Source organism: Panthera tigris, chromosome A1 (assembly GCF_018350195.1).
Source record: "Panthera tigris isolate Pti1 chromosome A1, P.tigris_Pti1_mat1.1, whole genome shotgun sequence".
NCBI classification, from domain to species: domain Eukaryota; kingdom Metazoa; phylum Chordata; class Mammalia; order Carnivora; family Felidae; genus Panthera; species Panthera tigris.
In genome coordinates this window covers 93734791-93760653 of record NC_056660.1, presented here as the reverse complement: position 1 = coordinate 93760653, position 25863 = coordinate 93734791, and the positions used below count along the sequence as shown (strand labels likewise).

General features: G+C 45.1%; 1 protein-coding gene and 1 pseudogene across 1 annotated transcript in view; both read left to right on the top strand.

Moving 5' to 3' along the window:
- The window catches only part of LOC102952824, a 44320-nt gene extending 21170 nt beyond the window's left edge, over window positions 1–23150 (top strand). Inside the window, exons 4-9 of the mRNA XM_042956227.1 lie at window positions 4657–4820; window positions 4925–5315; window positions 15842–15906; window positions 16880–16980; window positions 21194–21201; window positions 21614–23150. Coding sequence (XP_042812161.1) covers window positions 4657–4820; window positions 4925–5315; window positions 15842–15906; window positions 16880–16980; window positions 21194–21201; window positions 21614–22346 — 1462 coding nt within the window. The 3' untranslated portion in view covers window positions 22347–23150. The remainder of the gene's footprint in view (window positions 1–4656; window positions 4821–4924; window positions 5316–15841; window positions 15907–16879; window positions 16981–21193; window positions 21202–21613) is intronic.
- Window positions 20860–20953, top strand: LOC122232442 (annotated as a pseudogene).
- Window positions 23151–25863: the final 2713 nt, after the last annotated feature.

The following is a 25863-nucleotide window of genomic DNA, read 5'->3' as shown; positions in this document are numbered from 1 at the left end:
CATCGGGTTCTCTGCTGTCAGTGCAGAGTCCTCTTCGGATCCTCTGTCTCCCTTTCTCTCTGCCCCTCCCCCATCTCCCTCTCTCAAAAACATACAAAAAGCCCTTTTTTTAAAAAAATGACCTCTTTTCTCATCACCACCTCCAGAAATCCAAGGTTACATCTTGGTCATGAATAAAATGTGCAACACCTGTACTTTGGTTCTCCACCTCACCCCTGGGTCACTCAGGGAGTTTCAGATGACCCCAGATGATATCTTTTTATCCATGAATGACTCATTTATTCATTCAACCAGTATTTATCCAGTGCCAACTATGTTCTATGCTTTTTTTCTTAGAACTAGAGACTCAGTGGTAAACAAGAACTTACTGTTCTGTTCTAGGAGATAGACAAGTCAGTTTTCACATGAGAGGATTTTAACTTCGGGTAAACCCCTTAAAATTATTTGGAAGATTTTACATGTATCTTCAGTCTTCGGGAGGGTTTGTAGTTTTCTTCACATCCTCGAAAGAGTCTGTGACTCAAAGGGTTTTAAAGAATCGGTGCTCTATATGATATTACAGTAAGTTTAGCTTTCTCATATTAATAAAAAGATTTAAATTCTATGTCCAATTTGTTATTTGTTCTACCTTGTAGGACTTGGAGGGTTGGAGGTTGATTAGCTTTAAATAAAATTCTACCACTCAATAGATGTTTGACTACATGTCTACTGTGTGCTAGGCAATGGAGGTACTGATATAAATATGATAGTTTCAATCCTCAAGGCATCTTGACACAGACACTATACGGAAAATTATAACCTCTTACCCGAAAGTAGTAGTTCTCAAACATTGGTGATATATAAGAATCAACTAATCTATTGTAAAGTATTCCTCTTTCTCAGGTTCCTTCCCCTGACCCTGAGATTTTTATTCCATAGATCTGGAGTGAATCCTGGAAATCTCCCTAAGGATTCTGGCCAAGTGTTATACCCCATTTCAAGAAATAATAATGTAAACTCTTTTGTAATACTATACGCTTGCTCTTCTATGTTCTATATTTATGCTACCTAATCTACTTACTCCTCTTAATATTTTTTTGTCCCATCATATAGATGAAGAAACCAAAGCACAGAACAGTTAAGTTGACTTGCCCACAGTCACATGGTGCTAGAACCAGGGTTCAAATGCAAAATATCTACAGGGGCAGGCTGTGTCTCCCCTGTGTATACATATATGTAGCCTCCTAGTCATGCAGAGATATGTGAAGAGCTTATCTTGAGCCACTGAAGGTCTCCCTGTTAACTTTCTGGCTAGTCCACTGGTCTGCTGCTTACCTCATATGAGAGCACAAACTTCAGGCTCAGAGCTATGGGCTTTCCCCATTTATTTCCTCCCAGGTTTGCAATTTTTACTGCCAGCACTGTTAGGTATGGCCTTTATGTCATCCACTCCAACTCAAGTTAGCTCCCTCTAGCAGTGGAGCTCCTGGCTTTGAATGTTGACCTCACCCTGGTGGCAATGTTGCACCAACCCATTTGGGGAGTCTGCTTCTGGCAAGAATGCCACAGACTCTCACTACTCTGGCCCAAAATTCGCAGGGTTTGAAAAAATGAATAAATGATTCGCAATTTGTTTGCCTTCGGTCAATTTCCAGAGCCCTCAAATGATTATTTTGACAATTTTTTCCAGATTACTTTTTTGCGGCAGGGATAGAGTGTGGATTTGATATCTTTACCATCACTAGAATCCTACCTAAGTGCCATCTACACATTTTGTCAGGTCTTGGATTTGATTTTACCCCACTTACAATCTAATCAATTAACCTGTTACTGTTTCATGGATGCTGGCAGAAAACACAAAACTCCTGGAACAGAGACAAAGGACTTTATTACCCAATGGCACAACAACAAGTGCTACTGTCAGCATATTTGCAGGGGTTCTTCTTGCTCACAAGTCCCACGGGGGGTGACACGAAGAGGCTTAGGTAGATGCTACACATGCAGTGGGTTTATGTCATGTCTGAGGAACACTGAACTTGAGGAATCCACCACTTTTATAGCAAGCAGTAAGCAAGCCTGTTCTTTTTCCTGGAGGGAGGCATCACCTCATATCTCAAGGTTACTCACTTGAGATAAACAGGTTAAACGCCAGCCTGGGAAATGGCTCAGGGAAAGAGTAGGCACTGTCTTGAATTTTTGGCATACCCATCAAGTATTGGAGGAACACAAGAGACACATGACCAATGTCTCTTTCCAGCTCATTTTACCTAGTTTGTTGGAATGAAGTTACCAATAATACCTTTTGTCTTTTAGATTTCTTATGCCCTGTAGCAATGTTTCCTTTTTACTTCTAGTATTATTTGTGGCTTCTATCCTATTTTTTCCAGAGTAGTTTTACCAGTTTATTAATTTTATTAGTCTTTTTGAAGAACCATCGTTTGCTTTTGTTCATCCTCACTTTTTTCTATTTTTCTGGCTTTGTTTTGTGATGTGTACTTTTTTTTTTTTTTTGAGAGACAGATGGAGCCTGAGTAGGGGAGGGCCATGGAGAGAGGGAAACACAGAATCCAAAGCAGGTTTCAGGCTCTGAGCTGTCAGGACAGAGCCCAACGCAGGGCTTGAACTTGTGAACCATGAGATCATGACCTGAGCCAAAGGTGGACGCTTAACCGACTGAACCACCCAGGTACCCCTCTAATATGTACTTTTAAGACTAGAAATTCCCCTCTAGTTATGTTTCTAGTTATGTCCCACAAGTTTTGATATATAGTATTTTTAGTAACAGATCAAAATATTTTATGATTTCTGTTTGTTTTCTGACCCATGGGTTATTTTGAAATGTTTTTTAATTTCCAAATATAGGGGTTTTTCTAGTTATCTTTTTATTTTGTTTTTCACACTAATACCTAGGTTAGAGAACATAGTCTGTATTTCACTCTTGATTTTTTTTTTATTTTTCTTTGTTGAAATGTGCTCTATGGCCAGAAATATGGTCTAATTTTGTTCATGTCTAATTTTGTTAATGTTCCATGTGTACTTGATGTCTGTGTATGTCGATCAGGTCAGGTTCATTAATCATGTTCATCATTTATATCCTTACTGAGTTATGTGAGTGTGTCTGGGCATATGTTAGTTATCCAGGAAAGTTGTAGAGCAAACTAAAAAGGTCAGAGGCCCAAGACCTTGAACATACCAGTATTTAATGCCAAGCGTTTCAGGGGTGTTAAGCCACAGGAAAATATTTTACATGTTGGAAAAGCCATCTCTTCTCTGACTTAATTAGCACTCCTCCCCACTTTGCTTATTTCATTCATTCATCACCAATGAATATTCTTTAAAAAAATTTTTTTAATGTTTATCTTTGATAGAGAGAGCAAGCAAGTGGGGGAGGGACAGAGAGAAAGGAAGACACAGAATCTGAAGCAGGCTCCAGGCTCTGAGCTGTCAGCACAGAGCCCAGTGCAGGGCTGGAACCCAGGAACAGTGAGCTCATAACCTAAGCAGAAGTCAGAGGCTTAATTCACTGAGCCACCCAGGAGCCCCAACAATGAATATTCCTAGTTGTCTTGCTTGTTTACATATCTATTGTCTGGCTCTTGGACTAGACTACAAAATCTCCATGAGGACAGGGACCATGTGTCTTCTTGACAGTATATCCCTCGTGCCTGTACATACATGATACTAAATATTTGTAGCATAGATGGTGCACTTTCTTGAAATGTAACTTTAGATAATTTGGAGAGAAATTTCAAATTATTAAACTCATGACCAATTAAAAATGTTTTCTTGGGGCGCCTGGGTGGCTCAGTCGGTTAAGCGTCCGACTTCGGCTCAGGTCATGATCTCACGGCTCTTGAGTTCGAGCCCCGCCTCGGGCTCTGTGCTGACAGCTCAGAGCCTGGAGCTTGTTTCAGATTCTGTGTCTCCCTCTCTCTCTCTGACTCTCCCCCGTTCATCCTCTGTCTCAAAAGTAAATAAACATTAAAAAAAAAATTAAAAAAAAATGTTTTCTTACTACACCACGTGAATATTCGTGAAGAAGAATGCAAAATTTGGAGCAATTTAAAATATAAAATGGGAACAATTCAAGTAAGTTTGCCTTTGACATTGGTGACTCTGGGCTGATTTATGCATGCCACGTGGATGGTGAATGGGGGAAATCAATGTTTATCTCACTTGTCATTGGTGTTTTTTCGATGAAAACATTAAAAAGCAGGGATTGGAAGGGTTGTCAGACGAAGTACAGACAGGAAACTTTGGGCAGGGAATAGGAATTGACTAAGAATTAAAAGAAATGGAGGTGGAGAGAATTTCTGAACTGGGTTGATAGGGTTATGACTAGGATTGGGAGTTTGAGGAGGACAGAGTGGGATTAGGCATTTGGCTGTATAAGGCTTTTTATGCTTCTTCTTGTTTGCTTTTTTTCTTTTCTCTTCATATTCAGCGTTGTTTCAGTCTGTTTCCGTTATGGCCAAGGGACCGTAGAGAGGAAACTCTGTCAGGGTGGCTTCTTCGGGGAGGGGGTGATGCACCGCGCACGGATATAGCTGACAACAGCACTAGTCAGTGAAAGGGCCCCAAAGGGAAAGGAGAAGCCAGGGGGACCGCGGGAACGGCTGGATATCGGCAAGGTCTAGGGTTGGGGTAAGCCCAGGGTTTCCTTCCTTCTGAGTTTAGGGGCTCCTCCTGTCTGGGAGGCGTGGAGGCAGCGGCTGCGCCCCTCATCCCAGCACCCAGGTCTGTACGGAGCAAACACAACGGCGTCACCCGCACCTCAACCTCCAAGCCCGGGCGTCCGGGGACATTACAAAGCAGCGCAGAGAACGTGCCCGTTCGCCTCGGTGACATTCCCCCCGCGCCACTGCCGGTCCTCTGCCTGGCTCTTCCTTCTGCGCAGAGACCCAGGAAGGTTCCCGGGACTTGTTCCCGCGGGGCTGACCTCTAGGGACTAGCATCCCAGCGCCTCTGGGGAGAAAAGCTGGCGCGCCGGACTCGGACACCTCCTCTTCCCGGAGGCAAGCGGGAACGGTGGGCGTGGGCTCGCGAGGGGCGGAGCCTGCGCGCCCGGCCGGGCACCCTCCCTCCGCGGCGAGTGGGGCCGGTGGGCGTGGACACGCGAGGGGCGGGGCCTGCGCTCCTGGCCGCACACCCTCCTCCCTGCGGCGCGTGTGGAAGTCGCCGCCGGCGGGGTCGCCTAGAGGGAGAGGAAGACTAGGGAGTCGCGGGGCCCCGCGCGGGTCGCCCCCCCCATCCAGGCGAGTAGCGGGCGTCCGGGCGGGAGCGGCATCGGGGCGCAGGGCGAGCTTGGGGCTGGCCGGCGCGGCGCCGTCCCTTCGGTGGGTGCTTGCCTCCCCTTGCAGGGAGAATCCGCGCAGCCTTCTGCCTTGCTTATAGGTTTCCCTTTGACCAGAAAACCTGTTTCTGGGAAAAACCTCAGAATATAACCAAGTGGCCGAGAGGTTCTCCTTGAGCCTCAACTGGACACACACGGAACCAATGCTGAAGCTTTCGGTTTTGGTTTTCGTATTTGGCTAAAAGCTAATTTGGATAAAAGCAATTTGGGCTGGCAACTGTGATCTAGTTTTTAGGCAGTAAACTAAAAAAATACATATATTTTTTACATATATTTTTAAAGAGATACATTTATTTATATATATATATATAAATATATATTTACAGATCTGATACATTTTAACACTTGAAGTAGTGTGTTGATTCTAAAGCTCTCCAACTCCATATATCTCATTTAAATCGGAAAGTAGATGAGCAGGTATAGAAAACCACCTTATCTCCTTTTGAAACACAGTAAATGTCACTCATGTGTCCAGCTATATGGAACTTGAAGTATAAACTGCGTTTAGACTGTTGAATCATTGGCACCTCCTGTCTTGTCATTCCTCGTGGTGTTATTTATTTATTTAACAAACATCTGCAGATAAATCTCGTCCTTAACACCCCCTAGACCAAACATCCCCATTCTAGGTCCTACCCATTTCTCTGCTCCCTTTTTTTAAAGAACAAAACAAAAAACCAGCTTTTTGAATGAAAGACTTGCTTCCCAAGTTTCTAGGTCCACTCCTGTTTTCCTCCAACCCCCTCTCATCTCAGTCAGGCTGTCTCCCCACCCGTTCTCGGGAAATCTAGGGTCTGTGCCAGTTTTCACCTTATACGGCACAATTGATTGCTCCCTTCTCCACGTTTTTCCTTCCATTGACTTCCAGGTCACCACATTTTCCTGCATTTCCTCCCATCTCACTGGCCACTCCTTCTGTGTCTCTAGGTTTCTTTTTCCCAACCACTGAGTGTTCAGAGTGCCACAGCACTCAGTACTGGCCATATTCTCTTTCTAGGCATACTTTCTCCCAAGGCAGTTTCTTTCTTTTTATTTAAAAAAAAATTTTTTTTAATCTTTATTTATTTTTTGAGAGAGAGAGACAGAGCACGAACCAGGGAGGGGCAGAGAGAGACGGAGACACAGAATCTGAAGCAGGCTCCAGGCTCTGAGCTGTTACGACAGTACAGAGCCCGATGCAGGGTTCAAACCCACCGACCGTGAGATCATGACCTGAGCTGCAGCCCCAGGCTTAACCCACTGAACCACCCAGGCACCCCTCCCAAGGGGCAGTCCATGGCTATAAATAACATCTCTAAGCTGACAACTTCCAAATGTTTATCTTTAACTTTTCTGTCCTGAGTTCCAGATGCTTATCTCCAACTGTTTACTCAGCATCTCCACTTGGAAGTCTGATGGACATTTAAATGTTGTGTGTCCAGGGGTGTCTGAGTGGCTGAGTCGGTTAAGGGTCTGACTTCAGCTCAGGTCATGATCTTCCGGTTCATGAGTTCGAGCCCTGTGTCTGGATCTGTGCTGATAATTCAGAGCCGGGAGCCTGGTTCGGATTCTGTGTTTCCCTCTCTCTCTGCCTGTCTCCTGCTTGTTCTCTCTCTCTCTTTAAATAAAACGTTAAAAAAAAATAAGTGTAGTGTGTCCAAACAGAATTAGTAATACCGCACCCACCCAACCCTCCCTTTAGTTTTTCCCTCATTTACCTTCCTCATCATGGTAAATGTTACTGTCTTTCATCTAGGCTAAAACTCTAGGAATCGTCCTGGACTCATCCTTTTAGTTCTGACCCAACATCCAAGCATCCAGCACATTCTGTCAACTCTACCTTGAAAAGATATCTCAAGTCTGACCACGTATCCCACCCTCTCTAACAAAAACTACAGTGCCTTCTTGCTTAGATGACTGTAAGTCTCTGATTTGGTCTTCCTGGTTCTGCCCTGGCTCCCCTACAGCCTTTCTCCCAACGGCAGTGATTACAAAAAACCAAAAAACATGTAATCACAACTTTCACTTCCCTTCAAAACCTGGTAGCTTCTCATCAAAAGCAGAAAAACCGAACTCTTATGATGGCTTCAGCACCCTATGTGATCTAACACCTGTCTCTCACCTTTTCCCTCTCACCTTTTCCCTTGCTGATCTCTCTCACCTTTTCCCTTGCTTACTCCGCTAGTGACACTGATCACGCTGCTGTTTTTGCCTGTGGTCGGCCTTGGCTTGACCCTCACAAGCTGTTGCACCTTCACCTTCTCTCGCCTCCCGTTGAAATACTGTCCCAGAGGTTACTGCCTTTTTTTTGCTTTTTGAACAGCCCTTTGCTCCTGACCTTTTGTGTGGGTTGCTGTTGGATACTGAATGTTATTCTCCAGAATTCCACAAAGCCTGTGGTGGCTCTTAAATCATTGCTGGTTTCAAGGCTCTCTAATATTAAAAACGCACCCCCGTGCTTGCCTTGAGCCTCATTTTGATAAGATGTGCAGTTTGCTGTTTTTACATTCAGCAGTTTTAGAAAACGTTCTTCCTGGTTTGGAGAAGATTTGCCTGCTAAGGCCAGTTCTCATTTTTAAATATAGAAAATGAAAGAAAAATAGTCCACGTATCAAAAAGAATGTGCAGTCATTTTTTTTTTGGAACGTCCCTGGTTATCATTAGGAAACAACAGTCCCTCACTTGGAGAGTTTTTGAATGGTACCAGGAATAGGTAGTTTTAATGGGAAGAAGAAACGTGTGGGAGCGGGTTCAGAGAATATTACACAAGTTTGTAAGTTGTGTGGTGAGTAAACCACTATCAGAATGTCAAGATTTTATAGCAACATTCTGTTCTCTTTTTACAATAGGTGGGGATGGGAATGAAAAATAATATTTTTATCTTTATGAAAAGCTGTTGGGGGATAAAAGACTGTTTATAGTGTTTATTTCTCATTTTTATCCCAAGAAACTAGTTCTGTGATGTTATCAGTAACATGTGTACTTATTACCTTCCCCTCTTTCAAAAGAGAAGGAAAAAAATGTTCCATTTCAACATTGGGATTTCAGATGCATGAATAGATACGTACAATAGACGATGAAATAACATTTTAAAATGAGGGCGTTTGGGATAAGGAACAAGGAGAAGATGAGAGTAGGTGAGGTAAGGAGAAGCCAAGAGTGAAGAGGTTAAAACCAGAACACCTGGGGCACCTGGGTGGCTCAGTCGGTTAAGCATCCAGGTCATGGTCTCAGGGTTCACGAGTTTGAGCCCTGCATCGGGCTCTGTGCTGACAGCTTGGAGCCTGCTTTGGATTCTATGTGTCTCTCTCTCTGCCCCTCCCCCCCTCCCATTCTGTCTGTCTCTCTCTCTGTCAGTCTGTGTCTCCCATAAATAGACATTAAAAAAAAAAAAAGACTCCCAATGTAAAGAAGTCAAAGAAAAGTACACATGTTCCTCACCTGGCTGGCATAGGTCTGTTCTTTTGTATGACGGAGCCTGATGGAGCTTGGCACCCCCGTGTTGTAGTTCAGGGAATTGCTGTAGTTCAGCCAGTTTTTTCCAGAAAGGGCCAGACAGTAAATATCATAGGCTCTACGGGCCATACAGTTTCTGTTGGGACTACTCAACTCTGCCTCTCTAGCATGCAGTTAGCCAGAGACATCACATCAGTGAATGTGCATGGCTTTCTTTCAATGAAACTTTATTTACAAAAACAGGTGGCTGGTTGTGTTTTGCTGCTTACCTCTGCAGTAGCGCTTGGTCGTGAATGTGGATGTTGTGTCCCTCAGAGTTTAGTTGCACAGAACACAACTTACTCCGGCTGGTTGAAGCAGAAAGGCGTGCATTAGAGGCCGTTACAGGATTTACAGTATTGTTGGGAAAGTTGAAGAACTAGACTGTAGGTTGAGTTTCTAAGAACCCCTCATAGCACCGCTGAGCAGAGCTGGTCTGGTGGAACTGGGCTCTTGCCCTGACGGCTCCTGCCAAATCAGCTGGCTGCCAGCTCCTGAATCACAGCAGCTCTGCCGGAGCCTTAAGCAGCAAAACAGCCGCCTTGTGCTCTGCCTCTGCCTAGTTCCCTCCGACGCGTAAGTGCATCTGATCGGCAGAACGTAAGTTATGCCTGGAATCTTACCTTGAAGGGAGTCTAGAAAATACAGCTTTTAGTCCTTGTGGTACAGGAAGTACGGAAGGTCCACTAAAAGGAGGTGGGAGGAAATGTTGGATGCGCGTATCTGCAGTCTGCTGCGGAACACCCCTCTGGCTGCTTATCATCCACACTCTCTGCTGTGTTTCCACACTTGAGCTTCCAGACAGCACTAGCGAAAGCGGCCCGCTGCCTCCAGTGCAATGCAGCTACCCCCTCATGGAAACAAAAGGGCACTTGCTTTGTCCCCACAGGTTCTGTAAGTCACGACATCTTCTGCAGTGTTCATCACGGACGTTGTGCTGGGACCTAGCACACTCAGGTGTTGGGTGGCCTCTCTCCTTTCCTAGAGCAGGAGGGGGTAGGTAGGCGAGGTCAAGCTGCCCAGTGACCAAGAGGATAACAGGAAGCTCACACCCCTATTTTTCATCGTTTGTCTCTCTACTAGCACATTCCCTCTATTTGTAAGCGTTCCAAGTTTTCTTTATTAAGAGATCTCATTAGAAATCCCCTCTGGACCCTGCATTCCCTTGTAACTCCTGGCCCCTCCTCTCCTTCTTGGCCAGGCTTGCCCTCACGTCCCGTATACTCTCGTCTCCTTTGGTGATGCCACCGTGCGTCTGTAATTGCCCCAGTGGACCTCGAGGTGCTGGATGCTGTGGACACTGACCGGATGGTCCCACTCCTGGCACCATCATGTGTCTGATTTTCCCATTCCTCCGTTGCCATTTTCCCCCTCCTTTTTTTTTTTAAGTTTGTTTATTTTGAAGGAGAGTGAGCGTCAGAATGGGGGAGGGGCAGAGCAAGAATCCCAAGCAGGCTCCGTGCTGTCAGCACAGAGCCCGGTGCGAGGCTCAGTCCCATGAAGCGTGAGATCATGACCTGAGCCAGAATCAGGAGGCTTAACCATCCGAGCCAGCCAGGCGGCCTTCCTCCCGCTCTGTTACGGCCCCTCCTCCTCCAGATGCCCCTCCCGGCACTGGTTGTGTCTTCAGCTCTCTGCTCTCCTCTTTCTAGCTCTTCTCAGATGCTCAAGATTTGATCTCCTGAGCCTCTTACACGTGTGAGTGCCTGATGGCCAGCTGCTCTTCCAGGTCTCAGGACAAGCTCCCTGTGTCCCAGACTAGATGAATAGGTCATACCCCACCCTCTCCCCCGCCCTGTTCACAACAGCAAATGGCAGCATGACCCACCCAGTTCCACAGGGTACCCGCTTGGGGGGCATACCTGGTTCTTTCTCTGTGAGCCCCTGTGACTCCCTGCATATCTTCGTGTCCCCTGTCACTTCCTTAGTACAGGGCTCTGCTCCCTCACCTAGGTTACGGCAGCAGCCTCTCAGCTCAACGTTCTCCCAGTCTAGAGCCTTACACATCCCAGCCTGGTCTCCATACCTGCAGCTGTCTTAACCTGTCCTGCACAAGTCAGATCATGTCTCTCCTACTTACCACCTTCCAAGGGCTCTCTGTCTGCCAACACGATCGCATTCAAAGTCCGGAACAGAATATATTAGGTAGCTCCCTCATTAATCCTGTGTATCTCCATCCCTACCTCTTGCTGGTACTGCTCCCCCTGCCTCCTCCTACTCATACTCGAGGCATATAAACACCTAGTGTGAAATGATCCTAATGTACTTTGCTCTGTGTTTTTGCACATGCTGTTCCCCCTGCCTGGTAAGTGTCCACGTCCCTCAGCCTTACTCATGCAAGTGTCGTCCGATGCAGGTGTCTCTCCTGAGCGCTTTCGTAGCACCTGGTGTCCTGGACAAAGCAGCAGTGCAGTGATTGTCTACTTATCGTCTACTCATCCCGGCTTCACATCCCGAAAACCCAGTAGGTCTTGGTACAGAGTAAGTTTTCCACAATACTTATTTGTTAATACCGATGAAACGTAGTAATTGAACGAGGGAAGACACTGTTGATTTTATGCGTATTTGCCACAAGATGGTGCTGTTCAGATAGGGAAAACCTTCAGGGCTGAAGGAGTCAAGCACTAGGGGCCTTAATCTTAAATGTATTACATTTCAGGGGCAGTAATCTCAGTAACAAGCTTTTTCTGGGGTAAATACATGGACACCCTGAAAACTGTATATGTTCTCGTATTTTATCAAATTATTGCTGACATTGTTTCACTTATTGCTGTTTTGGGATCCTCTTCCCAGGTGGTCAAACATGGGGGGAAAAATAGTTACAAACAGAGAGGGAGGGAGGCAAACCATAAGAGATTCTTAAGTACAGAGAACAAACTGAGGAGGGGGGGGTGGGGGAGAGGGGAACATGGGTGATGGGCATTGAGGAGGGCACTTGTTGGGATGAGCACTGGGTGTTGTATGTAAATGATGAATCATGGGGATCTACCCCTAAAACCAAGAGCACACTTTACACCCTATATGTTAGCCAGTTTGACAATAAATTATATTAAAAAAAAATAAAAATAAAAAAGGAAAAAAATGCAAAGGTGAACTCCTAACTCAAGGGCAACACACCTTTAAAGAAGGTTATGGTAGGGTTCTCTAGAGAAGAAGGACCGGTAGGTTGTATAGAGGGCGGAGGGTGGGGGGCAGGGTGCATTTATTTTAAGGAATTGGCTTGCATGGTTTAGGGCTCCAGGGCCTGAAGTCTGCAGTGCTGGAAACCCAGGCAAGAGCTGGTGTTGCATCTTGAGTCCAAGGCTGGAAACTCAGGCACAATTTCTGCGTCGCCACCTGGAGGCAGAACTCCTTCTTGGTGGAACCTGAGTCCACATCTTCCTGGACTGAACGATCTCGCGTTGCATCCTGATGAACCGATCGTCAGATCGTCAGATCGTCAGATCAGAACACAACTCCTGAACATCTCCTAAAGTGCATTTAATACACCCCACGTACTGAACATCGCAGCTTAGCACAGCCACCCTCTGCATGCTGAGAACATGTACATCAGCCTACAGTTGTGAAAAATCAACTCACACGAAGCCTGTTTCTTTTTTTTTCTAATTTTTTTAATGTTTATCTTTATTTTTGACACAGAGAGAGATAGAGCATGAGCGGGGGAGAGGCAGAGAGAGAGGGAGACATAGAATCAGAAGCAGGCTCCAGGCTCTGAGCTGTCAGCACAGAGTCTGACGCGGGGCTCGAACTCACAAACTGTGAGATCGTGACATGAGCTGAAGTCAGATGCTCACCCGACTGAGCCACTCAGGCACCCCTCTTTTTTTTTTTTTTTTTAATTTCTTTTTTAAGTTTATGTATTTATTTTGAGAGAGAGAGCACCTGCAAGCAGGGAAGGGGCAGGGAGAGAGAGAATCCCAAGCAGGCTCTGCCCTGTCAGCGCAGAGCCCGATGCGGAGCTCGAACTTATGAACCGCGAGATCGTGACCTGAGCCAAGATCAAGATTCTTAACTGACATTGGATCCCACCCCCGCCTCGCCTACATGGGTCTTCCCTCATTTTTTTCCCTCCTTCCCTCCGGCATCACCAAACTGTACCTCCGCTAGCTCGCTCTCTGGAGCAGTCATCTTTGTAGCAAATCCTCTTAGGGCTCCAGGCCCCCTCCCCCCAGCTCTTACTCCCTTTTCTCCTTTATGGCAGAACTCTTCCACGTCACACTCTATACTCAGCTTCGAACGTCTTTTCTTTTGTTTTCAACCCTGTCCGGTGAGGCTTCCCCTCCCTCATGTTTGACACAAGCCCACCGAAGCCGCTCTTAACCGAATCAGTAGGTCCTGCATCCGTGGCTCCTCCGGCAGCCTGTCCCATCTTGCCTTTGGAGGTGCTGGAAGACAGCTGCACGCTGTCTTTCCTTGAACCGCTTCCTTCCCTTGGCTTCTGAGTTAGCGCCACACTCTCCTAGGACTCCTCTGGCCTTCCTAACTGCTCACTTTCTGTCTTTGCTGGTCCTTTCTGTTCTTGACCTTACACTGTTGGAGTGCCCTAGGGCTCGGCCCTTGGACCGTTTCCTTTTTCTATCTCTACTCCTTCCCTTAACCATCTCCTACAGTCTTTAGGTTTTGTTTTTTTTAATTTTTTTTAATGTTTATTTATTATTGAGAGACAGAGCATGAGCGGGGGAGGGGCAGAGAGAGAGAGGGAGACACAGAATCTGAAGCAGGCTCCAGGCTCCCAGCTGTCAGCACAGCATCACCCAAGGCTCAAACACATGAACCAAGAGATCATGACCTGAGCCGAAGTCAGATGCTTAACTGACTCAGCCACCCAGGCGCCTCTCTTCCATTCTTTTCAATGTTTAATTATTTTTTACAGAAAGAGACAGAGCACAAGTGGGGGAGGCAGAGAGAGAGGGAGACACAGAATCCGAAGCAGGCTCCAGGCTCCACGCTGTCAGCACAGAGCCCCACACGGGGCTCGAACTCACAAACCGAGAGATCCTGACCTGAGCCGAAGTCGGATACTTAACCAACAGAGCCACCCAGGTGCCCCTACAGTCTTCAGGTTTTAAAAACAGTCTGTATACGTTGGGGCGCCTGGCTGGCTCCGTCGGTTAAGCGTCCAACTTGATTTCATCCCAGGTCATGATCTCATGGTTTGTGAGTTCAAGCCCCACATCGGGCTCTGCACTGACAGCGTGGAGCCTGCTTGGGATTCTCTCTCCCCCCTCCCTGCCCCTCCCCAGCTTGTGCTCTCTGTGTCTCTCTCAAATAAATAAATGTACAAACTTCAGATACAGTCAGTACACTGATAAAAGCCAAATACACAACTCCTGGCTGGGCCTGTCCCCCAAACTCCTAACTCTGTATTCTCTGCCCACTCAGCATCGTGAGCAAACCCTACCAGTTCTGCAAAATATACCCCAGATCCAGAGCCTGCCCACCACTTCCACTGTGTACTGGTCCCAGCCACCACCGTTTTCCTCCTGGGTCCTGCAACAGCTTCCGAACAAGTGGTCTTGCTTCTCTCCGTTCTGTTCTCAGTGCAGCAGAGCCGCCCTACAAACACCAAAGTCCGGCCGTGGCATCCCTCTGCTCAAAACCCTCCTCTGGCATCCGCTCCCCATTATCTCCTCCTTCTCTACGCTGCGCTCTCAAGCCCCACCGTACCCCACCTCCCATTGCTCATCAGTCATTAGGCACCCTCTGGCCTCAGGGCCAGGATGCTCTTCCTCCACGTACCGGCATGGCTTACTTCCCTCACCGGTGTCTTTATTTATTTACTATTATTTTAAAAATATTTATTTATTTATTTTGAGAAAGAGAGCGCACACGCATGAGGTGGAGGGACAGAGAGAGAGGGAGACACAGAATCGGAAGCAGGCTCCAGGCTCCGAGCTGTCAGCACAGAGCTCGACGTGGGGCTGTTGGGCTCGAACTCACACACCATGAGACCATGACCTGAGGCGAAGCCGGACGCTTTACCGACTGAGCCACCCAGGCGCCCCTGTTTGTATTGTTTAGATTCTGCCTCAGCGTATCCTCAAATTATAAATCCTTACTCCACGGTCGTGAGAGGATGGACCCAAGTCTAGTGAGAGGGCAGCCTGACTTGTAACTCATAACTATCTAGAACAGAGCTGTATAAGTACTGTGGATTTTTGAAAACAGAGGGTATTTCTCAAGAATGCCATGTGGGACAAGGACTAAATACTATAAGGAAGAGAAGTGTCAAAGCTCCCTCTCTCCTAAGCAGGTCCGAAAGGAATGTTCTCTGTCTCTATAGATCAATTTGAATTCTCTCGATTTTGATATAAATGGAATAAAAATCTGTACTTGTGTTTGGTCTGGCTTCCTTCATACAACATAATTAGTCTGGGATTCATCCGCTTCCGTGCGTTTATCAGTAGTTCTTTCCTACATGTTGCTGACTGGTATTCTGTGATAATGGGCATGAAACAATTTTTTCTCCATTCCCCTCTTGGTGGACATTTTTCACATCCTCCTTATTTCTGTAAACTGGTAATTATATCCAAAGACTTGGCTAGAGTCGGGCTAAACGTTTTTGGCAAGACTGCTTCATGCATTATGCTGTGTACATCATATCGAATTACATCGGAAGGCACATAATGTCTGATTGGGCTCAGTAAGGCTGAGCGTTTGATTGAGGCTGGTGAATCTGTTACATCTTCGAATTTTGTGTTGACATTCATCGAATTTTCTATTTCAGATGCATTGGTTTTCATTCCATTTGCTTTTTTTTTTTTTCTTTTTCAAATCTCCATAGCTATATCTTTTTTCCTATTGCTTTACTGTCAATGGTCTTTTTTCCATTCTGCATTCTCGGATTTTTTTTTCTTCACACCTTTCCACCACGTTTAACTGATTTGGTTTTGATCCTGTTTATTCCATTTGCTGCCTTTTTTCTGTTTTTTCGTAATGGTGTCAGACCCTTGATTTGTCTGCAGTCTCTCTTTTCAGGGAATTCTGTTCTCTCAGCTTCGATACTTTTGTTTCATTGGTTACCCTTCTCTTTAGCGTCTCCTGGGGCAGCACTATTCAGAACGCTGGTCTCGTAATAGAAGAAGCAGCAGGCACTGAAGGTAAACCGTGTGGCTCTCTGCATTGGAAGTGTCTTGCTATGAAAAAATGTTAGCTGAACTGAAAAGCATACCTACCTGATGTGGTTGATTTACATCCTGGCACGGTGTCCCCATCTTGTGGTGGACTGGCACCAGACATTTCAGAGACGGCCAGCTTGTCCATGGACTGCTCTTGGAGTAGCCCTGCCCCAGAGCGTAAGCCCTGGTTGTGTAAATGAAATGTTCCTTCAGCTTCTTTGTTATGTATGTCATAACCATAATGGCCACTAACACGCAAGGAGTGCTGTGCTCAGCCATTGTGATCTCATAGAAACCCTAAAGGTGGGTACTGTGATTATCACCGCTCTACACATGATGAAATTAAAGCACAGAGTTATCAAGTAACTTGTACTAAAGTCACATGGCTTTTTTTATAGCAGGGTGTTGGGATTTACACTTAGGCAGGTTCAAGAGCACATAGTCTTTTTTTTTTTTAGTTTATTTATTTATTTTGAGAGAGAGAGAGAGGAAATGGGGAGGGTCAGAGAGAGAGGGAGGGAGAGAGAGAGAACCCCAAGCAGGCTCTACACTGTCAGTGCAGAGCCCGATGGAGGGCTTGAACCCATGAACCATGAGATCATGACTTGAGCCAAAGTTGGACGCTTAACCGACTGAGCCACCTAGGCGCCTGTCCAGAGCACCTCATCCTCATGAAAATGGAATTTTTTGTCTTTTAATGTTTATTTATTTTTGAGAGAGAGACAGAGCGTGAGAGGCGGAAGGGCAGAGAGAGAAGGAGTCACAGAATCCGAAGCAGGCTCCAGGCTCTGAGCTGTCAGCACAGAGCCCGATGTCGGGCTCGAACTCACGGACTGTGAGGTCATGGCCTGAGCTGAAGTCAGAGGCTTAACCGACTGAGCCACCCAGGCGCTCTGGAATTTTTTGTCTTTTGCCTGCTGTCTTTTGCCTTTATATTCTTTTTCACTTTCTGTAGATCTGTATGCCTACTTGCCAAGAACGCATATTCGTCATTTTGCCCTTTTCACTATACTCCTGTTTAATGTGGAGGATCCTTTTGGAACCCTCTTTTGCTGGGTACGAGGTGGGTATACTCTGGACCCTCCTTCCTTCTTATCTAGGACCCCCTGATCTCCCCTTCAGAACCTCAGCTTCCCTTTTATTCTGAAGGGTTGAGTTTTTCCACGTAATTGTTGCCCTGAGGGGATGTAATGAGCCCAGTTGGGCTGTTGTCAATGGTAACTGTAGCTTTGATCTTGGATCTTTCATGGGACTAGGGGTGGGGGTAGGGATGTCATTCTATCAGGTTAAAAGCAGACACACAGAAGTTTCCATCTTAGAGTAATTTGGCCAAACCTATCCTTATTACAGATGCATTTGTCCTTTGACAGAGAAATCCCATTTGGGGAAATGATTCTGCAGATGAAATTGCACACATTATGAAATGACTTTTATTCAGAGCTGTTCTCTGCAGCATTGTCCATAATAGGAGCCAACTGGAAACAACTCGCATATCCAAGAACAGAGAACGATTATGGTATATACACGTGGTCTAAAATTTTGTTGTAAACAAGAGTGAGAAATTATGTGCTACGTGTCTCTGCTGCTGTTTTTCAGTGTGTGTGTGTGTGTGTGTGTGTGTGTGTGTGTGTGTTATATACATACATATGCATAAGTGATGACACTTTTTTGTGAAAAGGAAAGAAAAAAAGGATATATATTCATAGAGAAATAATGTGGGAATGCAAACTGGTGCAGCCACTCTGGAAAACAGGATGGAGGTTCCTCAAAAAATTAAAAATAGAACTACTCTATGACCCAGCAATTGCACTAGTAGGTATTTATCCAAGGGATACAGGTATGCTGTTTTGAAGGGACACGTGCACCCCCATGTTTAGAGCAGCACTATCCACAATAGCCAAAGTATGGAAAGAGCCCAAATGTCCATCGATGGATGAATGGATAAAGAAGATGTGGTATATACATGCAATGGAGTATTACTTGGCAATCAAAAAGAAGGAGATCTTGCCATTTGCAACTATGTGACTGGAACTGGAGGGTATGATGCTAAGTGAAATTAGTCAGTCAGAGAAAGACAAAAATCATATGACTTCACTCAGATGAGGACTTTAAGAGACAAAACAGATGAACATAAGGGAAGGGAAACAAAAATAATATAAAAACAGGGAGGGGGACAAAACAGAAGAGACTCATAAATATGAAGAACAAACTGAGGGTTACTGGAAGGGTTGTGGGGGGGGGGTGGGTTAACTGGGTAAGGGGCACAAAGGAATCTACTCCTGAAATCATTGTTGCAGTATATGCTAACTAACTTGGATGTAAATTTCAAAAAGTAAGATTAAAAACAACAACAGCAACAATAACAACAAAGAAACAATGGATGGGTACAGGAGAAACTAATAAAAGGGGTCACCAGTAGGAGGCCATGGGGGTAACAGGATGGATGGGGAAGACAAGGATGAAAGTGAGACTTTTCGCTATAAAAACGTCCTCAGAGTCGTCATGTATTTCAGCTACTACCTTTTCTTTAAAAAAGCACAAATGAAAAAATGTACACACGGGCATTTTTATTCCTGTGACCGGTGATTTCGTGTGCTTCTCCCCCAAGGCTGCCTTCATTCGCCTTCCATTTCACTGAGGGGAAGAAAATGTTTTCACCCTGTATCTGTCTGTAGCCGATGGGAAGGGGACCTACAAAGGCTTCCCCGGGTTCTTTATCCCACACCTGCCTTGTGTTGTGGGAAAGCCCTCTTATAGGTGGAGTTTGTTGGCTTGGCAAGAGCACAGTCGTGTGCTCTTCCTTCTTCCTTGAGAACCACAGTCCTGGATGGAGACCATTTGCCTGTCTAGGAATCACCGGGTGGTAGGAAAGGCAGATCTCCCATCTCTCCTCCTGGGCTTTCTCCTTACACCCACCCTCCAGATTAGAAGGTCACAGTGAAGTTTTGCAGACAGTGCCCCTCGCTTTCTTCTCTCTGGGCTGCTTAGGGTGGGGCTGGGTAGGAGGGCTTGGATGTTGAAACAGCGCCATCATAGATTTCTGGAGGCTTTCCTCTTTTCTGCTGACCAATGTTTAAGAAAACTAAGATATAAAGTCACAATTCTTTTGTTACTTACTTTTGTTTATGCCAAGAGATTTTTTTGACTCTGGCTTGACATACCATTTTACCCTAGTTATTTTAGAAGCATTTTATGAATATCTCTTCTGTTCCTCCAAGTGCACTTCTCTGCAGCCACTAGTGTTAAGTTGGTTTCACAAACTTATCTCAGTGAACATAAGTGAAGCTCATTTTAATTGACACCATAAGTAGATTCTTCTAAATGGTTAACAGTTTTTTGAAATTGTAGTGTAATGGGGCACCTGGGTGGCAGTTAAGCATCTGACTCTTGGTTTCGGTCAGGTCGTGATCTCACAGTTCTTGAGTTCAAGCCACGTGTCTGGCTCTGTGCTGACAGTGCAGACCCTCCTTGGGATTCTCTCTCTCCCTCTCCCTCTGCCCCTCCCGAGAGCTTGATCTCTCTCTGAATGAAATTGCAGTGTGGTTAACATACAGTCTTGTGTCAGTTTCAGTCAGTTTCAGACTGTATTGATGATATATATACTCAATATAGCAATTCAACAATTATGTACATCACTCAACAATTATTTTTTTTATACAGGAGAAGCTTTTTGCTGCAACTTTGCAGAGAAACACCTTTTGTTTTTCATTACACAACAACAAAGTCAGCAGTTAATTCTAACCAGCGAAGAGATTCCAAATTCATGTGGTTTTGCTATTTGGGATGGATGCGTGTAGCATTTTGGAGTTATGCCGTAGAGTACCTCTTGGTAGCCGCCATAACATACTGCCGAGTAGAAGCTAAAGTGTAGACATAATGAAGGAGAAGCTGTAGCTAGCAAGGCCCTCAATTCCCTCACTATTCAGAGACAGTAACAAACCCTTTCTCTCTTTAAGTACATGAAAAATTTTTCTGTTTTCCCTTATCTTTTCTTCCCATAACAGTTTTCCACCATTTTTGCTGAATGTTTTTTTTTTTCTAAACCTAAATTATCTTGGTATATGTTATTTATGTCATTATAATTATAAACCTAATTGCTTTCTTGATTTGAACTCTGGTCTTTGTTCATGAACAATACATTTAAAAGCTTTGGAATAGAGAGGCACCTGGGTGGCTCACTCGGTTAAGCGGCCGACTCTTGATTTCGTCTCAGGTCACGATCTCATGGTTGCTGAGATCAAGCCCCACGTCAGGCTCTGTGCTGACAGTACAGAGCCTGCTTGGGTTGGTCTCTCTCTCTCAAAATAAATACACTTAAAAATGTATATTATTTTTTTTTAACGTTTATTTATTTTTGAGACAGAGAGAGACAGAGCATGAACAGGGGAGGGGCAGAGAGAGAGGGAGACACAGAATCTGAAACAGGCTCCAGACTCTGAGCAGCCAGCACAGAGCCCGACGCGGGGCTCGAACTCATGGACTGTGAGATCATGACCTGAGCTGAAGTCGGATGCTTAACCGACTGAGCTACCCAGGTGCCCCTAAAAATATATATTAAAAAAAACCTCCGTAATAGAGCCTCTGGGCCCCCATTTGAAAATATGGAACCTCTATTTATCTGTTGTAAATTTTCTATCTTTTGATAAAAGAATCCTTGAAACTGCCTGTTTGGGAGTCCTGTTCACCACATTGCCAATGTTATCGGAAGATTTGTTTAAACTAGACTCACGTGAAGTACTTTTCTTTTCACAGCTGATCTAATTCTTCCACTCTGAATTTAGAATTTTTAAAACAACAGAATGAGGATGAGACTGTAATGATTCTTTGTTGATTTCACTGGAGAAAATCACTAGGCTTTGTTTCCATATCCCATGCCAAACTGAGATGTTAGTTTTTCCCTAGATGAACACTGAGTTTTCAAAGTATTCCCAGGGCATCGCTTCTCGGCCTTTTGGCTAAGATCAAGTGTAGTATCAAAGTATTCCCAGGATTAGCTAGAAAAAGGTATTCCTTACTTTTCACAACCTTACTGCAATTTCCCCGCCAGCCCCAACACCAATGCCTGACCCCAGACAGAAAAGTTCCCAGCTGGTGAACCTTAGACATCACTTCATTTGACGTTTCAGATCTTCTCTTTGTGCCGAGTTAGAGCTGCTGGCTAGTGATCTTTGGGAAATTTGTGTTCTGTTTTGTATTTGTATTTGATGCAAAAATAAGCTTTATATTTAATATTTGAGTATTCTGTTGCTTTCCACTTCTCTGTTTCTAGTTTACACAGTAAGTGGATAATGAAGAAGTTGGATTTAAACTCCATATGGGTAGAGTGGTATGGTACCATCTCAGTAAAACACCAAAGCCATTGACTTTATTCTGGAGGTTTACAGTGCGAACATAAAACCATTGAAGATTTCCAAATGTCTCCTGTTACATAAACTGACTATTGAACTTGCCCTTGGCTTAACCTGTGGCGGCCCTCGTGACGCTCCTCAAAGGCAGGGGATCTCCTTGCCCCAAGAGCTGATTGGCATTTCTTTCTCAGGGTCCATGTGTTGTGATCTTTTTCAGGTTTCCTGGTAGAATGAAGAACATAGTTTCCATTTTTTGTGTTTTGATCACCTTTACAACCTTTCGTCTGCTTTGTTGTTTCTTCTCTCTTTAGATGAAAAGAGATGTTGAGGAAGAAGTGAAGCCCTCCTCTCCTGACCTGGATGTTGATAATGGGTGTCGGGAAGTCTAAAATAGACCCCTGCCCTCTCTCTCTGCCCTGGGGTAAAAGTCCCAGTGTGGATATGAGTCAGAGACCTCATGAGGCAGATTCCAAGAAATCCAACGACATCTCCCTGCGTGACATTGCCGAGCGTAGCCACGGTGCCCTGACGCCCTCTGGAGAGCGGGAGGGCACTGAGGCCACAGAAGAGGTGCCCGAAGAGGATGAAGAGGAGGTGTTCCTCAAGTTTGTGATACTGCACGCAGAAGATGACACAGACGAGGCCCTCAGAGTCCAGAATCTGCTACAAAATGACTTCGGCATCAAACCCGGAATAATCTTCGCCGAGATGCCGTGCGGCAGACAGCACCTGCAGAACCTAGACGACGCTGTAAACGGGTCTGCCTGGACCATCTTACTGTTGACCGAAAACTTTTTAAGAGACACCTGGTGTAAATTCCAGTTCTACACGTCCCTCATGAACTCCGTGAACAGGCAGCACAAGTACAACTCCGTCATACCCCTGCGGCCCCTGAATAATCCCCTGCCCCGAGAAAGGACTCCCTTTGCTCTGCGAACCATCAATGCCCTAGAGGAAGAAAGCCGTGGCTTTCCTACACAAGTGGAAAGAATTTTCCAGGAGTCTGTGTATAAGATACAACAATCTATATGGAAAGAGACCAGAACTACCCTGCAGAGGCAATCGATCGCCTGAGATGGAGCTCCCCACCCATGGCTGGCTCTTGTTTTCTAGAGCAAATGATTCGCCTTCCCTTGAGAAAGCACATCCCTGGCAAGAATTTAAATAAAAGAGAACCTGGCTCTTCCAGAAACCTAGGAGCACCAAGAAAGCCAAGTTTATGCGGGACCCTGCGCAGACTTGAGGTCCTTTGCGATGTTGTTTCGATAAACCAGAGATCGTCAGAGTTTTAAGAACATTCCCGTCGCGGTTCTCCTAGTTCATGAACATCACAGAGGATTATCCTTAATTCACATTCCTTGCAGCAACCCTTGAACCCAAACTTACAGGGTAGACACTGTAAGAATACGGTAACGCCTGCATTTTGTTCTCCAAGGACACGCAGAAGAAGACGCCTCCGGGAGATGTGAGCACCCTCACTCTTGAGGCACCTCTCAGAAATGTTGCAGCCCAGCCTTACTGGTATCACCACCCAGAAGGATAGAGAGCCCCTTGAGAACATTTAGAATGTTGGGTCGTGATAAATAGGAAATTAAAAGCAGATATGAGAACGGTGGGGCTTTTTAAAAGAATCCAATCGAATGTATTTTTTCTTTCTGCTGGAATTTGTGTATTTGGACACAGTGCCTACCAAAATGCCATTCGATGGCATCCTGGTTGGGGACTCCAGGGAGCCGTGTCTCCATGTCCCCTAGAGTGTCTTCTGCCAGATTTTCTCCTTAATCTCTCTTAAGACAGCCTTTAAAAATTCCTGTTGGGGAGCCTGGGTGGCTCAGTTGGTTGAACGTCCGACTTCGGCTCAGGTCATGATCTCATGGTTTGTGGGTTGAGCCCCGTGTGCTGACAGCACAGAGCCTACTTCGGATACGCTGTCTGTCTGTCTCTCTCCCTCTGCCCTTCCCCTGCTCGTGCTGTCTCTCTCTCAAAAATAAATAAACATTAAAAATAATTAAAAAAGAAATTCCTATCACAGTGCTCTACCCAGGAAGTATTTCTCAGCTGGGTGTTCAGAGTAGCCATCTGAACAAGAGCCATTGGGTACAGACTGGGGACAGGGTGGAGTGCGAATCACGTCATGTCGTAACGGGGAAGGCACCCCACCTGATTCTAGTCCAGTCTCTGCCACTGAGGCCGAATGTGACCTTACCCTCCTTTATCTGTGAAATGAAAGCGTTGAATTGATGGCTCTCTAAAGGCCTTTGTCCTCTCCCAGAATGTGAACAACTAGGAACCAGAAAAGCGAACAAGCAAAAAAAAAACCAAAAAAACAAAAAACCAACAACACAATTTTGTAATGCGATGTGTAATAATTTGCAGGAGACTTCAGATACACTTACAGTGAAAGGCTATTCTGATGTGTTGACAGCATAATTGATTTTTTTTAAATTTTTTTTTTTAACATTTATTTATTTTTGAGACAGAGAGAGAGCATGAACGGGGGAGGGTCAGAGAGAGAGAGGGAGACACAGAATCTGAAACAGGCTCCAGGCTCTGAGCTGTCAGCACCGAGCCCGATGCAGGCTTGAACTCACAGACCGAGAGATCATGACCTGAGCTGAAGTCGGACGCTTAACCGACTGAGCCACCCAGGCGCCCCATAGCATAATTGATTTCTAATGCTATCTGTTAACACTTTTATGGTCGCCAAAGAATGACAATCCACGCTTGCTCAGATTCTTTTAAAATACATTTTTTATGGGGACCGTTGAGTAAAGACATTCTGCTTGATTTTTCTTTCTCCTGATCCTCACTTCCCTGTATCTCTTATGAGTACAAGGGGTCTGCCCACATCTTTCTGTTTCCGCCTCTTCGTAGCCATGACTGAATGTTCCATGAGGAGCTTTTCCCATAATCCTGCGAGGAAGTCAAACCTGCTTTGCTAGTACTTATTGAAGAAGAGATTGTCTTCATTGCACGGTGTTGTTTTCTTTACTTGAGGCCCCTTACTTTCATAGTAGCTTGTTTACTCACTTTTTCAGTTTAATAATAAATAAATAAATAAATAAATATATATATATATATATATACATGTATATATAAAATCCATATATATATGGATTTTTAACCATGCAGCCTCGTGTATCACCGATTTCATCCTCTAAAAAAAACATTAACCACCCACCCTTCATGCTTATTACCAAAGTTGGAGCTCCTGATGCTGGATGGTGTTTTTTAAATAAATGCTTTTATTTTTTACCCATGACTACACTTGATTATTTCCAACTCCAGGGAGGATTGTGGAAAAGTGTTTTGAAAAGAGCCATCAATCTGTGCTCCTCCTCAGAGCACCAGCTACCATGTCTCATTCAGTTTGGAGTTACATATATTTTTTATGATGAAGGAGAATGTTAAGTACTGAATAACTGTTGAAATTAACAGCTGTAAAAAGAATTACTGGGCACCTGGCTGGCTCAGTCAGTTAGGCACCCAACTCTTGATTTTGACTCAGGTCATGATCTCGCAGTTGTGAGATCAAGCCCCGTGCACACAGCTTGCTTGGGAGTCTCTCCCTCTATCTCTGCCCCTCCCCACCGGCATGGGAGTGCACACTCTCAAAATAAACTTAAAAAAAAAAGTCATCGAAATAGCTAAAGGGAGAATGAAAAGAATGAAAGGTGTGCCCTTAGTTGTCCATTCGTGCGTGTGTGTATGTAAATATAGGTTAGATTTACGCACACGCATGCGCATGCAAAAATTCCATAACATTTTGCCACATGCTGGACAGCTTCCGTTTAAGGACTCTCTGGGTCTCATTGCCCACCCTGGAGCTTCACAGAAGAACCTGAGTTGTACCTTATAGGCCAATTAGAATTGTTTCAGCTGTAAGACACAGAAAACCCAATGCCCATGACCTACACTGTAAGGTAAACTTCTTGAACTTAAGAAAGTCCCTTAAGGTACGGTGTCTCCAAGGTGTCTTTAAAAACCCAAGTTCTTGAGTACAATGGAATATTACTCCACCTTAAAAAATTCTGAGGTGCCTGGGTGGCTCAGTTGGTTAAGTGTCCGGCTCTTGATTTTGGCTCGGGTCATGATCCCAGGGTCATGGGATCTAGCCCTGCATCAGGCTCTGTGCTGAGTGTGAAGCCTGCTTAGGATTCTCTCCTTCCACACACCCCCCCCCCCGCCCCTCCCCTGCTTGTGCTCTCTCTCAAAATAAGTAAATAAACATTTTTTTTTAACTTAAAAAAAAAAGCCATCCGACTTCTAGTTGGTTTTATTATATTTTAAAGTTTCTCCTTACCTGCACCCGGGTGGACGCCGTCCCTGTGTCCCCTCCTTCAAGCTGTGGAGTCAGACCACTTGGATGTAAACCCCACCCCTGCCCTGTATATATTATGATTTTAAGCAAGACCCCTAACCTTCCTGGATCTCCGTGTTCTCATCCAAAAATTAAGATAGTAATATCTCCCTGGTAGGATCATTGTGAGGATTAAATGAAATAAAGCCCTTGAAGCCCACAGGAAGTACCTCCCACATAACTGCACTACGACAGCTTTGTTGTTGCTACACGTGTTTAGTCTGTAACGTG